Source organism: Micromesistius poutassou, assembly GCF_964030765.1.
Source record: "Micromesistius poutassou genome assembly, chromosome: 19".
NCBI lineage: Eukaryota > Metazoa > Chordata > Actinopteri > Gadiformes > Gadidae > Micromesistius > Micromesistius poutassou.
Window position 1 is genome coordinate 10,124,242 of NC_140289.1, and position 15,268 is coordinate 10,139,509.

The 15,268-nt window shown below is 43.8% G+C and overlaps 4 protein-coding genes across 6 annotated transcripts; 3 read left to right on the plus strand and 1 right to left on the minus strand.

Annotated features, from left to right (window-relative positions):
* Positions 1 to 869: 869 nt before the first annotated feature.
* LOC311364104 (cytospin-A-like) lies at positions 870 to 8,428 on the plus strand (the record flags this gene model as incomplete). Its single annotated transcript, XM_084484120.1, is given in 12 exon segments — positions 870 to 917; positions 920 to 1,028; positions 3,663 to 4,157; positions 4,688 to 4,761; positions 5,074 to 5,774; positions 5,869 to 5,953; positions 6,057 to 6,132; positions 6,232 to 6,268; positions 6,606 to 6,702; positions 7,297 to 7,413; positions 7,636 to 7,695; positions 7,955 to 8,428. Coding segments are annotated over 12 exon segments (1,989 nt in total). The 3' UTR covers positions 8,045 to 8,428.
* Positions 8,429 to 8,546: 118 nt separating this feature from the next.
* Positions 8,547 to 10,117, minus strand: grcc10 (gene rich cluster, C10 gene). The gene is made up of 4 exons (XM_084483979.1): positions 10,034 to 10,117; positions 9,507 to 9,561; positions 9,120 to 9,296; positions 8,547 to 8,992 (listed from the first exon to the last, which is right to left on the minus strand). The coding sequence occupies exons 2-4, from the start codon at positions 9,556 to 9,558 to the stop codon at positions 8,853 to 8,855; spliced, it is 369 nt and encodes a 122-aa protein (XP_084340105.1). The 5' UTR covers positions 9,559 to 9,561; positions 10,034 to 10,117; the 3' UTR covers positions 8,547 to 8,852.
* Positions 10,118 to 10,127: 10 nt separating this feature from the next.
* saysd1 (SAYSVFN motif domain containing 1) lies at positions 10,128 to 11,509 on the plus strand. 2 transcript variants are annotated; one of them, XM_084483978.1, is made up of 3 exons: positions 10,128 to 10,153; positions 10,358 to 10,583; positions 11,050 to 11,509. In XM_084483978.1, the coding sequence occupies exons 2-3, from the start codon at positions 10,383 to 10,385 to the stop codon at positions 11,368 to 11,370; spliced, it is 522 nt and encodes a 173-aa protein (XP_084340104.1). In that variant the 5' UTR covers positions 10,128 to 10,153; positions 10,358 to 10,382; the 3' UTR covers positions 11,371 to 11,509. The 2 variants fall into 2 exon arrangements, with proteins under 2 accessions (XP_084340104.1, XP_084340103.1); XM_084483977.1 differs by having other exon boundaries at positions 10,147 to 10,583.
* A 225-nt stretch (positions 11,510 to 11,734) lies between these two features.
* Positions 11,735 to 15,268, plus strand: bpnt1 (bisphosphate nucleotidase 1). 2 transcript variants are annotated; one of them, XM_084483913.1, is made up of 9 exons: positions 11,735 to 11,850; positions 12,164 to 12,285; positions 13,100 to 13,204; positions 13,366 to 13,473; positions 13,724 to 13,772; positions 14,113 to 14,204; positions 14,305 to 14,502; positions 14,667 to 14,772; positions 15,105 to 15,268. In XM_084483913.1, the coding sequence occupies exons 2-9, from the start codon at positions 12,166 to 12,168 to the stop codon at positions 15,254 to 15,256; spliced, it is 930 nt and encodes a 309-aa protein (XP_084340039.1). In that variant the 5' UTR covers positions 11,735 to 11,850; positions 12,164 to 12,165; the 3' UTR covers positions 15,257 to 15,268. The 2 variants fall into 2 exon arrangements, with proteins under 2 accessions (XP_084340039.1, XP_084340040.1); XM_084483914.1 differs by having other exon boundaries at positions 11,755 to 11,850; positions 12,098 to 12,285.

A 15,268-nucleotide genomic window follows, 5' to 3' on the forward strand; every position in this document is an offset into this window, starting at 1 on the left:
ACACCACGCCGCATACAAAGGAGAAACATCATCGCCCACACATACTTCTAGCGTATAACTGGAATAGATTTGGTGCTGCTGATTCCGTCCCCACACAACACATATTTCCATATTAGGGTGCGGCGTCGCAGCCGGTTTGATTCCACCGTCATGTCTCCGTTTTGTCGCATTGGGATGGGAGACGATGGGAGTGATGCGATAGAAAAGTTGACGCTCGTGTAGGCTGTCATGTGTGCGCTTCCTCTTCTTCAGCTCTGGGTGGACGACTGATGTGACGGGCGGTGATTGGTGATGATACATATGTTGATGTGTGTGTCTGTGAGCAAGTGAAGCTAGCGACCATTGAAGCGTCGCGGGGGGAGAGCCGGCAGGTCTGGGGTCAGACGCCGGGCGGTCAGTGACCACATCGGACGGCTCACTGCGGATAGGTTGGCAGGTAAGATGCGGGGACTAATAACCACGAGTCCTTTAGCCTGCAGGCGGTGGGCACAACGCAGTCCTTTTCCTTCCTCCTTAACCTAAAGAACTTTTGGAGCAACTAGCATGTTTTACACTAAACCGAGGGGTTGTCATTTAACTACAAGTGCACGGATGCCAGAGGGGACGACACATGGATTACTAACCCCTTGATATGTCCGTGTTAATTCAGTGGAATAGGCTACCTACACCACAGCAAACCGTTCGTGTTACTGCTTCTCACTGGTTATGATATACCGCCTGTCTGTGTTTCCATCGTCCACCTCGGAATCTGATCTGTGTAGACGTATTTTCCTTTCCACACTCTCAACATGGGTAATTGATTAACATGTTATCATGGTGATCAAAATGAAATGACAAATCCTTAGGTGGATATGAGGAGAGTAGTCTATATGTCCGCAGTAGCCTTTATTATTGAAATATATATGTACCTTTTTTTTCTTTCTCAATCTCCACCAGCCAAACGGAAGAGCAAGCGTCCACTGACAACCTAGACACTATCCTGACCACCATGGGGAACCACGCTGGCAAAGACAGTATTGGCCACACAGGTATGGTCTGCCCTACAAATACAAAGCTCAAGTAAACTATTCAGTTCACTAGAATTCGTGCATAGTACTTTTGGGGATATTTTATCAATATATTCTTGCTGAATGAATTGATTGTAATTTTTATTTCACCTTATTACTGAGTTATTTTTTTACCTGTTATTTTACAGAATAAATGCTTTGGCATATCTTGTTATGGCACATCCTCCTTCTCTGCCTCTAAACATACATTTTATCTTAGATTATTGCATGAATGTTCCATTGTCTCCTTGCCTTCAGTATTGAGCTGTTAAAATAGTTTTCTAGCTATTTTCTTCCTGGTTCCCACACTCGCAGATTGTGTGTCTTTTACAGAGTCCCATTGTGCATTTGAATTAATGAGAATGTGGGAATCTCTATACCTTAAACAAAACCATTTATTATATTCAGCTAAGATATGCTGTGATATCTTAAACTACCTCAAATTCTAACCGACGCCTCTTCCACTTGACCTCCTTCCTCTGCTCATACGTGTATACATATTTTTGATTTTATTTATTATCTTCATTCTTTCTCGTTTTGGATTATAATAATAGATTAGTGCTGCTCTTGCTCTCCCCAGTAAGCAGGGAGTGGACTGGGAGGAGATAAGCTACTGAGTAGTACACAGTTGTATCCAGACAGAATGTTGAGTTAGCATTAGCACAGCAGAGAAGAAATAAAGCACCAGAATCATTGAATTTCTCCAGGGTGCACATTAACACACTCTGTGTGTAAAGGCAACACTTCAATAATCAAGGCAAGCAAACAAAAATAGCAGCATCCATTTGGACTCCAGTTGGATCTCAAGCTCGATATTTGGGTGAAGACGAAAAATTGTGAACAGTGCGTTCCTCATGCAGGATGTTAGTTAGTTAGTTAGTTTATTAGATGTCCCCATGGGGAAATTCTTTTTCACAGTCATTCATAAGTTCATACATTTTTCGCCAGGCTTTTTTGACAGACAAACATTCCACGCATCTGTGGCACACAGATACCTAATCCAGAACACCTAGACATTTACACACATGACATCAGAATTTAACACATTTGACATATGCAGCATGGAAAAACACATATACATTCATTTGGAGGGGGGGGGGAGATAGACACTCACACATACAGTTGTTGGGGTACATGAGAGGCATACATTTGATTCATTTATTTCATTTATCTGTGAGGTTATGCTTTGTTGATTATTTGGATGGCTGAGGGGATTAGGCTTCTGCTGAAGCGGGCTTTGTTGCACCTTATTGTACTAAACCTCCTGCCAGAAGGTAGGAGTGAGAAGTAGCGGTTGAGTGGGTGAGTAATGTCCAGGGATATTGCATGAGCGACACGTGCGATGGCCTTGTCTTTAAGTTCCTGTAGTTTTGGGGTGTGCAGACCTATTATTTTGGTGGCAGTGTTTGTTATTTGGGTGAGTCTATTGCAGTTTTTTACAGTGAGCATATTGAAGAAGCATGTGGAACAGTATAGTAGAATGGGTTGAACAATGCTGGTGTACAGTAGTAGGAGTAGATGGGGGGCAACATGAAGTCCTTTTAATTTGCGCACTGCTGAAAGTCTCTGGTTTCCTTTTTTATGGATATCTGTTGTGTGGTGTTCAAAAGTGAGTTTATTGTCAATTGTGAGTCCAAGGTATTTGAAGTGGTCTACAGTCTCTACTTTTTCGTTGTTAGTGATGATGGGGTGGTGGGGTTGTGGGGAGCCAAAGACCATTTCTTTTGTTTTGCTGACATTGAGTTTGAGATAGTTTTTTAAGCACCACTGGGTGAAGTGTGAGACTGTGTTGAGGTATTCTTGGGTTGAGTGATTGTCTGTGAGGAGGCCAAGAATTGCTGTGTCATCTGCGTATTTGAGGAATATGGTGTTGGGTGAGGGGCTGTTACAGTGTCTTTGCCCTGTTGGGGGGGGGAGGGGGGGTGTGTGTGTGTGTGTGTGTGTGTGTGTGTGTCAATCAAAGAGTGGCAAGAGAAGCTCAACTAATCTACTGCATCAATCAATCAATCAGTACAGTAGACTGCATTGATTCATGGTCTGGCATCTGTCTATTGAATCAAGGCTGAGAAACCCAGACTGGACAATATCAAGTCTTTTAATTATTATAAGTGGTTGTCAAGTGCTCCAGCATTCTGAATCCTGTGCAGTGGTTTTAGCCCAGCCAGTAAAGCATTACAGTATACCAGCCATGAGATCCAGAGCATGGATGGGGATGTGGGATGGATGGTCCATCCTGGATGAAGATCTCTTTGGACCGTGGTCTGAGAAATATTCAAGGTCCACGAACTGACGGAACACTGGTGTTCCTTGTGGAACACCAGATATCAACTGATCATTATTGCACACGTCACCCTACCATGACACCCTACCGAACGTACTAGTGAGGTAGCATTCTAACCATTTATGCACCGTCCCAGTGATGCCAAGATCAGAGCGTTGAGGAGTATCTGAAGGCTCACAATACTGAAACGGAAGAAGCTACATTTCTAGATATACAAAGTTGTTTACTGTTAATATTGTTAAGTTAATCATATATTCTCTTTTTTGTGCTCTTCTATAAAAAAAAAAACGTTTTACTGTTCATAGTTACTTCCAGGGTAATGTGTGTGTTTCCAGGTTCTCCTCTGGATTTCTTCCACACGCCTCCTACGAGCCCCTCAGAAGAAGCCCAGCTCGCTGCTCTGGCCTCCTCCTCCTCCTCAGTCTTCACCAACAAGATGCAGACGCCCTGCAGTCCCTGCAGTCCCTGCCCCCCTACCCCGACACCCAGCAGCTGCCCACGGCAGCAGCTCCTTCACGGGGAGTGGGCACTGATCAGCATGGAGAGTCAACGTTCTCCACAGATGTCTCTGAGTCACGAAAAAAAGGAAGAGGAAGAGGCAGGAGTAAAGCATTGTGGGACCGTGGGCTCACTCAGCCCCACGCCGATGCCGCTGTCCTGGGGCTCGCCGACGGAACAAATCTGGCAGGAGAGAGACAGTGGGCTGGAGTCCCCACTGGGGGCGGAGCAGGTGGGCCAGGAGACGAGTCTGGTGATGCAGAGTCTGATGGAGTACTACAGGACCTCGCTGGGCCTCAGCCCCGGTCCTGACGACTCAGTTGGAGCAGTAGGTAGGACCACAATGTCTGCTTGTTGAACTGAACAGTGATAGTCGGCCAGTGGTTTAGCTAAGGGACATTCACTAGCTAATGCTGTTTTTTATTCAGGTTTTAATTTTGTAGTAATGATATGAGTCAGGATTCTAAGGAGTACCGTCATCCCGTCTGTTTCTGATTTGGATAAAATTTTTACTGACGATTTAGTTTCCACTCCCAAGAATAAGAAAACATCAAGGCCTAACTCCATCCCTAGACGGGAATGATATTTAGGTATATAATTTGGGCTTTATACTTCATTTGACTATTTCAATAAATATTAGATCATCGGGGAAAGAACAATAAAGACTCTCGCTCTTTTTTCTTTTTCTTATGTAGTTCTTATGTAGTTATAATCTGCCCCCTAGTGGGCATGCTTATTAATACTGCACTAACTACCCAACATGTCATCCTGAAATTACTTAAATGGCATAGAATCCATCATGTGATGACTCGTATTTGTGTTTTTTAAAAGTAGTGGCCTTGTGTGTTTCTATCTTTGCCAGAGCTGCTCAGGCGCTTGGTGTCTGAGAGGGGTGAGCTGGTTGAGGAGGTGAACGGCTTAAAGGAGACTCTAAGGGTAACTCAGATTTCCTATCTCGCTCCATCCCAAAAGTACTGGTTACTGAGAGAGGCAAGGCAACTATGTATGCTGTTGTTATCCAACCTGAGGTGGTCAAGAAATGTATTGCTTGTCTTGCAAATGAACAGGAACATACTGTGAAGCGACATGCGTATAGAGAAATATCTTCTCACTGGAATATTAATTGTTAATGTTAACTTAATGATTATTAAGATGCATAATTGTACAACCTGAATTGTACTTTGTTACTATTAATCCGTGAGCGAGCAGGTCAGACCGGTTAACTCTGCTTCCCCTGTGACTCTGCAGACAGAGCGGGCCGAGTGGCGGCAGTTCCAGCGTGACCTGCAGGTGGCGGTGTCCGTGGCTGACAGGCTGCGTGCGGAGGCCGAGCAGGCGCTGGGCGCGCTCCGGGAGCACCACGGCGCCGCCGAGGCCCGGCTGGCCCAGGCCCTGAGGAGACAGCAGGAGCAGGACCGGGAGCTGCGGGACCTGGAAGCCCAGCACCGAGACGCCCGCCATCAGCTGTCCACACTGCTCGCGGAGCAGCGGCGGCGGGAGCGCACAGGGACGGACGCTCGAATCGGTGCACGCGGTTCGGCAAAGGACGGAGCAGTGCCGGAGGTGAATGCGGTGGGAAACCCGTCGGGGGAGGATCAGGGTAATGATGGGAAAGAGGAGGGTAAGCGGGAGAACTGCGCGTTGGTCGCGGTAGGAAAGAAGGACTTGGAGGAGAAGGCGTTTGAAGGGGTGCACACGGATGTGGCAGCTCAGGACGTGGAAGGACATTGCGAGGCACAACCAACCGGTGCGGATGACAGAGGGACGCGTGGTTGCGTGGCGAGCTTCGGGGGTGAGGGCGACCCGGAGTCTGAGAAGACACAGCTCGTTGGAAAGGGTGTTGCTGAGGCGTACATTCTCAGTTTGGCTGCCATTAAGAAGAAGGAGGCGGAGGCGGGCAACGGTACCCCAGACCACAGGAGAGTTGTGATGCTGTCTGAAAGATCCTGGTAAGTGGCCGGGACTTTCCTGGACAGGCTCTGTTTGTTTTATTACATGACAGACAATCATGCATCAAGGGACTTTCTTTTTGTCTTTACTCAGGAGCCTGTCTCGACTCCCCCTCCCTGACAACACCAATAAAAGCAGTCCCTCCCCAAACAACAGTTCAACGTTGCCATTATGCAAGGTAGAGTTGAATTAAATCCATGCACAATTTTAAGCAGACATTGCACCAAATGTTTTTCGCTGTTCAATGGCGATAAGAGCAGTTTGTTTGTTTGCTTTTCTAGAAGGAAGAGCCTGCCAAAGTCAAAAAGACGACCAGGCTTCTGCAACGGCAAGACAGTTGGTCCAACTTTTCTACAAGTAAGTCAACGTTTAATTAGCGGCATTGATATTTTGTTAAATTACATTTTCTTTGGTTTTGATTATTTGAAATGTTTGCTGTGTTTGTTTTGCTTGAAGAAAAGCCGGATGAGGACCAAAACCCTGATCCCACTAGGTAAATAAACAAGTTATATTGTGTGCAGATTTGATTAGCTTGATGATGGCAGACATGACAGTTGGTGCCACCTTTTAGGTTAGGACTTGTGACTAGCAATATCAATACATCTATCTAATCTAAAATTTAAACAAAGATTAAGTGAACTGTAGTGAAATTAATGTTGCAGCACTCTGATGCCAACTGGGCGTAATTGGATTGTAAAAAGAGAATTTGATGACATAAACACGCATTTAGTACAGGAGTTGATCCTACAAAGGAAGGCATTAAAATGACCCCTGAGAAGAGTTAAACTCGCTTTTTCTCAAAACTCTCCCCTGTTCTGCTGCTTCCACAGACCTCAGGATGCCTTTAGCGTTCTGCTACGACGTCACGGTGGCTCCAGGAGAAATGCCTTGCTCCGCTGGTGCCAAACCCGTACCCAGGGTTATAAGGTTGGAGATGAAAATGTTACTCCTAACCAGCACAGTTTTTCCCCGAATTTGACCTTTGAGCAGGGATGGGATCTCGGAACTCGGCCCAACTCAAATAGTATATTTGTGCTACAAACTGTTTTAATTACCCTTTTAATTTAAGAATGTTGTTCTGTGTAGTAAGGTCTCTACTAGGCCTGGGCGATATGGCTGAAAGACATATCACGATATAACTTGATCATATTGATCGATATCGATAACTATTGATCATTTTAATGACCTAAAAAGACTAGGAATTACCATTTAAACACTTCTGTTTAACACTTAATATGACCTTCCAATATTCTTCATTGATAAATACTCCAATAACGATACATCAATGAAAAATACTCAAATATGTAAATAAGTATGGAACCGTGTTTGTGTAACAAACCCAGCTGCTAGATTCGGTGGTCCAGTCTCTTATCGATATATATATTGAACATGTTTTATATTGATCAAAAGTCTTATCATGATATGATAATTTACTGTTTTATTGCCCAGGCCTAGTCTCTACCAGTGCGAGTGACTCGGAATCCATTCTATGTTCTCAAATCAAAATGTGTTTGTGGACAGAATATTGAGATCACCAACTTCAGCAGCAGCTGGGAGGATGGCCTGGCCTTCTGTGCCATGTTCCACACCTACATGCCGTCGCACATCCCATACAGCAGTCTCACATCTGAGGACAAGGTGAGAGTAAAAACTATTTTTTATAGTATTGACTGATCAAAGCTACTAAAACTACAGACAAAGGACAGATTTCAGCCACCGGTTCATTGATCAATACTGAGATGAATTTGTAATTTTAAAAACAGAAAATACTCCAAGTTGGAACATCTGCCAATTGAAACTATTAAGCAGCAATTCACAAGATGCCAAACACTGATTCTGTTCCTTCTTCTAATCTTACAGAAAGGAAACCTAGACCTAGCTCTCCAAACTGGGAACAGTATTGGAATCACAGCCACACTGGTAAGATGTGAGGAAGAAAGAAAAGTTTTTCCAACCTAAATCACATTTAGGTGGAGCTCAAGACCCTTGATATGTATTTTCAGTTAATTGGATTTTTTAATAATTTGTTTTTTAACTGTAAATCCAAATCGACACAATCTTGGATCAATATTTGATCTTAAAACAGGGCATATATTAATAATTGCACTATTTATCGGCCCTAACATTAGAACATTGGGAGTTTATCTGTGACATGCTTTTAATGACCACAATGTGGCAGACGGTGGAGGAGATGCTCAAAGCAGACGGACCCAACTGGCAGCGGGTACTGGGATACGTTGAAGGTATCTTCCGCCACTTTGAGATGTGATCAACAACCTTCAACCCCCCAAGCTTCCTTCAAGTGTTGTGACCCCCCCAGCAGAAAGGACTGAGGATCACCCCTCCACAAGGAGCAGCACGAGAACCACATCTTTAAACTGGCCTGGGCCACGCAAAGCAATATGATGCACCCTATGATATTTTGTGTGTAAATGTATATCTATAGATCTTTTATTTATATGAACACTTCCAGTCACGCATGTCACATCTGTTCTCAAACTCGATGCACAACAGAGGGAGGGGCCAGAAGTGAAGTTTATATGCTGGCCTTGTAAAATTTATGATTGTATTCACTGTGTGAGTGGGTGAAAGGTGAGAGATGAGGCTCTATTTTATTTCTAACAATTTACAACCTATAAACAGAGTTTACAAACGTCTTGTCGCAATAATAAAGTTGTATGTATACATTTATAATGGTGCCCATTTTGTTTGTGATATATGCTGATCAGGACAGAGACGGAAAGTTATCTTATACAATTTTAATACATTAAGGCATTTGTCAATATCTGACACATTATAAAATGATGGCATTTAAGTGGGTTAGTGTTTAAATGAATGACATAACAATTTATCTTGATAAATAAATACTGCGACAATAACACCATTCCAGTAACCTCACTACAATTATGCATTCAATGTAAAAAGGTAAAACACTACTTACAACATGGATTTAAACAATGAAATTGGGTTGCAGTGCAGGCAGGCTTCTGTAATGAATGAAACAATGGATAAGGGCAACCAAATTGCCAGTTGGCAGTTTATGAATGTTACAAGCTTCCACTTTGCGATTTCATTCCTCATGAGGCTGGTATGGCTCCTCCAATCGGTGGTGTCGACAGGGGCGGCAACAGGAGAGATTTCAGTTTCGCCGACATGGCAGCAATCTCTGGGTCCTGAGTTTCGTACATCTTCACCAATCTGGCAAATTTCAGGACACCTGTAAAGAACAGCAGGATCAGCTCAGCACCAACATTCAGGCTGTTTCTGGTGGCAAGAATACCATTCAGAATGGTTAATAGTAAACGTGCAATATATAATAAAATATCAATCAAATATGGCTGTACCCTCTCCCTCGTTGTTGAAGCCATATGCTTTGATAACCTCTTGTTGAATCTGTGTGGCTACTGGAAGGACAAGCTGCAGCATCTTCCCCATGTCATTGCAGGCACTTTCCCTGGCCTCCTCCATCCGTGCAATGTTTTCCGGTACAGAGAAAGCCTGGATGACCTCACTAAGCACCACTGTATGCAAACAAACCAGCGGAAAAAAGATTCTCTCACAACAGTATCACAAAGAATGCAGATATTACCTAAAATCTGAAAACTGATTGAGGGAGTAGACAATGTTGAGAATTAAGAAAGCTATCACATCACATAAGCTATCACATATTTTATAGAGTAACAAACACGTGCTAAGGTACTAATAAAATAATTTAGCAATAATGCTATTACCTCTGGCCTGCTCAACAGTAAGGGTCAGTTGTGGTGCTGGAGCTGAGGCCATTTTCTGGGGGGGGGGGGGGGGGGGGAATAACAATTGTTTTTGGTCAGAAACTCATAATTAGCTATACATTTATCGTATGACTGACATCCGATGTCTTATTTTCGCATGAGCGTGATTCTAGTCCACAATGCCGTGGATGAAAGTGCCCATATTTTATTGACACCCACTGGAATCATTCCTAGTGCAATTCTGGACGGATACGGTTGACATTTGCGGCTCGTTACTTATTCAGCTTATGTGTTGCTAAAGTCCAGTTCACTTCCACAATAAGCAACCTGGGAGTGGGGTTTTAAGTTCAAGAATACAACACAGCCATCGATAAGGAGATGCTCAGCCTCTTGTTTGGGGGAAGACTATTGAAAAACGAGCACATCTTTGTATGGGCAATTCATTTGGCGTATGTATTATTATAAATTGTGGACGGCGAGGATACAGCTATACTTTGCATGATAATGTTGTTAAATTTTATACTCACCAAAGGATCAAAACAAACCGGGCGGTGAAGTTCCTGGTTCAGTTTGACGTTAGGACCTTTACGACAGTATTTACGACAAATGGTTCTGGATTCCGATAGATACACGTTAACGATCGAGAGGTAAACAAACCTGACAATCCCTCACAATTATTCACTGCAATGTGTTGAAATCCTTGATCGTATTCGACTATATTTGTTTATATGATTATGCAGTATCTTCAAATGGTATGATTCATATACATGTGAAGCAATTGACTAGGACGTAGACATGTTAGTATAGTTACTTCCGATAACCCTGGTCGATGTTCACCCATTTTCGCAAAGCGGACAGGAACCAGTCGTGGCTGTTATGGAACAAAAACTTGCTGAATTCAGGGCTCGCAGAAAGGCCGAAAACGCAACCAAAGCAGTTGAAAGTACAGCCGACCAGCCGCCCAGAACATCAACAGCATTAGACACGATCGAACCTACACACGAAGCGCCACCAAAGGCTCCCACGCAGGCCAACATCCCCAGCCCTCACATAGAGAGAGAAACCATCCAGGTCGCGGTAAGTTTCCTATAGCAACATAATACGTGAAATTAGCTCTGTTGATAACTATATATGTATTTTGTGGCTTACTCGGTAGTAGTGGTTGATGATGTCCACACACACACACACACACACACACACACACACACACACACACACACACACACACACACACACACACACACACACACACACACACACACACACACTGCATTCTAACTCTATTGGGATGTAGGGCCCTTTCTGTTTTATGATAGGCTAAAGAGAATTGAGAACAATCAATATAATTTATTAATTTCTTAACATATATATTGATAGGGTTAACCCTTACCCCTTTTATTTAACATTACATTGTTATTGGTTAAGTGAAAGCTATTCCATTCTGGAATAATATTTTTAAAAATGATGTGCCATAGCCTACTTTCCTACTCGTGTATGTCATGTATTTTGAAATGAATTAAACACATGTGTCTACCTTTTGTAGGATACTTCAGACTGGATGCTGGACAGTGCTATTGGAAGATGGATTGGTTCCAGCAAACTTTGCTTCAATAATCGCACTTTATTGAAAGTGTTGCTGTGGCTTGTTCTTCTCGGACTCTTTGCCGAACTGGAATTCGGCCTTCCCTTTTTCGTCCTCTCCCTCTTCTACTGGATGTACCACGGACTCCGCAGCCCGGCTGCACGACAACCCGGAGAACTGAGCGCTTATTCTGTGTTCAACCCCGACTGTCAGCCCATCCTGGGCGCTATAACTGTAGAGCAATTAGAGGGAGAAATGGGTTACATTTCTTTATCTGGCTAACAGATTAAGAAATGAAAATCGTCCTGTTGAGAAAGAGTGCCTCAGTGTTTTTTTGTTTTTAAGTTTGTGGATATGTAGTAACCCAGTGTGGTTGGGTTGTCGCAATACGTCATAAAGTAATATATTAAATAAAGCTCAATAAGCCACATCTATACAGAGTAGCCTGTGTCTTTCTTGTTTTTAAATAACATACTTTCCAAGATATTAAGTATTTAGTTAATGGGAAGGCACCTGTTTTTTGCCTGATATGAATTAGGTGATTTTCTGTTTGTTTTTTTATGAAAACATGCGTGACTTTCATGCAACGTGGTGGGCGTGGTGTAGACCCGACATAGTCGACGTCATTACGCTACTTCCGCGTCGTCAACAAGCGAGCTCTGGCTAGACAGACAGGTAGCTGTCATTCTGTCCACCGTTAGAGCACCGTACACATCAGGGACGGCAGATATCTCGCAAACCTTTTTGACTTTTGCCCCTGCAGTAAGTCCACTAATTCGCTCTCCTATGTATCTATTTGTCTATCATAAGTTCATTGTTCATGCACAATTGCATTCTGCTACTATAAGATGGTAAACTATTCATTAGGCTTGATCAGTTATCTTTGGATCTATGTTTTCTATTCTCCTATACGAGATGTCAACTACATTTATTGTATTCGATTACATCCAAGACTTCCCCCTCCAACGATCGGTAGTCACAACACGATATTCATCCGTATTGGTTGCAGGAGGCGCCGACCTGGGCAGAACCATAAGGAGGACCTATGACATATAACTTTCTTCCATTAATCTAGCGATGCATAGAAACCCTGCGGTCGTGATGCGGCTGGTGGCCTCAGCCTACGCTGTGGCCGAGAGAGCCGGGTCCATCGTGAGGAACGTGCTCCAGAGCGGGGAGCTGTGCATTGTGGAAAAGGTCAATGTTTCAGCAGATAGCTGTCAGTTCACTTCGGGTCCTTATCATTTCTCCGACGCTCCATTGTTCCGACCTCTCGGTCGTATGCGGACTACTCCGCCGGCAGAGCAGCCGGAGGAGACCGCATACGACCGAGAGGTCGGAACGATGGAGCAATGGAGAAATGATATGGACCCGAAGTGACAGCTGTCTACTGAAAACATCTTTCTTGAATGCCGCCTGAGTTTGTTGTTGCTGGTGACGTAAAGGGGTCAACCGGTGGTATTACCACTATAGTTGAAATGAGCACAGCGCCACCTATCGTACCGGGGCATGACACGCTTCGGCCAATGAATCGATTTACTCACACCGCCATGTATACGCGGACAATTGTAGTTGTCCAATTGAGGAGCATAGTCGAGCTATGGCTTTAATCGAATTAAGCTGTGCATGTATTTAAATTGACATGTGTGTTTACCTTCAACATGAGTAGGCTGTGAATGATTACATCAATGAATCACTATGTGTTGGAATCATTGAGAAATGCTTTAGGCAAATTAATAACTGACCAAGGGATGCAAAAATAAAATAAAATAAAAGTGCAACCCTTGGTCAGGTATTTGTGTGGAAGCAACGCACTACCCTAATGTTTTGAATTTTAAAAGCCTTGTATTTTGAATATCTAAATGTAATCACCATTGAATTCATAAAATTGAAATATTATGCTTTGAAAACAGTCATCTGAATGTATTCGTTTTGAAGTCTCTAGAATAATAAACTTGTTTTTCTAACAGTATAAGAATGTTACTTAAGTTATTCTGCTTGTGATTGACAGACCGGGGCCAATGACCTTCAGACTCTGGCAGACAGACTGGCTCAGCAGAGCATATGTGCCTCTCTGTCCAAACACTTCCCTAAAATCACCATCATTGGAGAGGAGGTGAGCTATTGTCACGTGTGTCCCTCTCAGGTGCTACTTAGGACTTGTTACTCCACCCCCCCCCCCCCCCTCCCCACTATGATGTCATAAAATTATCATTAAGTTCATTCATGCTCTCTGTGGAGTCAACAGGAGTCAACCATAAATATGTCTTTCTGCAGGACCTTCCTGAAGAAGAGCCCAGGGCAGACCTCATGGAGGAGGGCCAGGCGGAGGCCATCCTCCAGAAGTGCTGTCCGACAGAGTATAAAGACCTGAAAGAGGAGGAGGTAAGAGCAGCAGACACGCTCCTACACCTTGTATTGTAAGAATGTGGTGATTCGAGTAATTGGCACATAGCCTTGATGAGCGACAACTCAACACAAAACGCTGAAACACGTTTCAAAGTCCAATGTGGTAATTATAAAACTATACTCTTTGTGGTCGTTAAGAGGCTGCAGCATCACTGGTCTGATACTTGAGGCTAGTTAACTGAAACAGTTTGCTTATGCTGCTCCTAAACCATTGTCTTGTTTTCAGCTGGTAGTATGGGTCGATCCACTTGATGGTACCAAGGAGTATACAGAGGGTAAGGTCTTCATGCATTCTCTCTGGTTTATTTCTTTATATGATACCCTACCCTGTCTTTTAAACATGCTTGGCATCAATGTTTCCCCTGACTGGAGGACTATGTATGCCATCAATTAGCTTGGCGGCAAGCTGATACGTCACTGGATTGCTCTATCATAACAGCGCACACACTGGGCTGTGTGCGCTGTGACTTCAGAGACTTACCCCTTTGATGTCTTAGTGTGAGGGATGCGTTGGATCCATCAGTCCTCAAGAGCTCACGTTTTGCTGGATACATTGCTAGCATAGTGTTATTGGATTAAGAAGTCATCTGACCTCCTGGTAATGCGGACCTCCAGGGCTCCTGGACAATGTGACGGTACTGATCGGTATCTCGTACGGTGGCAAGGCCATCGCCGGGGTCATCAACCAGCCTTTCTACAACTACCAGGTACCCCCATAATAAGGGAGAGAATAAGAACATCCTGCTGTTTTGTTAAAGACGTCCCCCTCCTAAGATCAGTAGTCACCACAGGATCTTCATTGTTCAGGTGGGAGGTGGCGCTGACCTGGGCAGAACCATGTGGGGCGTGCTGGGACTGGGCGCATTTGGGATCGAGGTGAAGGAGGTCCCCGATGCCAGACGCATCGTCACCACCACTCGCTCCCATAGCAACAAGGTAGTGACTGACTGCGTGGATGCCATGGAGCCCCATGAGGTGATCAGAGTGGGCGGAGCTGGGAACAAGGTGAGCGCTGACCAATTTTTTTATAAGGCTGTTGTTTCCCATACAAATACGTCAACACCCATATTGACTTACCATCAGGCCTATTGTCTGGCTGGCTCCTGTAACATGTGATTAGATTGTGTGGATCTAAATAAGGCAACATTTCCCTCATCAATACTTTGCAGATAATCCAGCTAATAGAGGGGAAGGCCTCTGCCTATGTCTTTGCAAGTCCAGGCTGTAAGAAGTGGGATACTTGTGCCACTGAGGCCATCCTGCATGCTGTGGGAGGTAAAACGGATTACGAAAGCGATACCTGTATCTTCTGTAATCAAGCTTAACTTTGTAATATAAAGTATATATATTTTCTTTATTGTGATGTTTTTACTAACATCAATGCTGTTATTTATATACATATTGTTATTAGATCAAAATAAATCTGTCATCATAAAAATTTATTGATATGGTACCAATGTAATAACAATGATTTGGTATCACATGATACAGGTATCCAGAAGTTAATGGAAGAAATGTGGTCATTCTGCAGTTAAGTTTTATGTAAAAACTGAATATATGTATATGGTTGACTTTCTTTTCTCATTCACCTTTCTGTGCCCCTGTAGGTAAGCTGACAGACATGCATGGCAATGGCTACCGCTATGACGCTAATGTGAAACACATGAACTCAGCGGGTGTGTTGGCCACGCTCCACAACCACCAGTACTATGTCAACAGAGTGCCCCAGTCAGTGCGCTCAGCCCTGAAGCAGGACTGACATCCGGAGCTT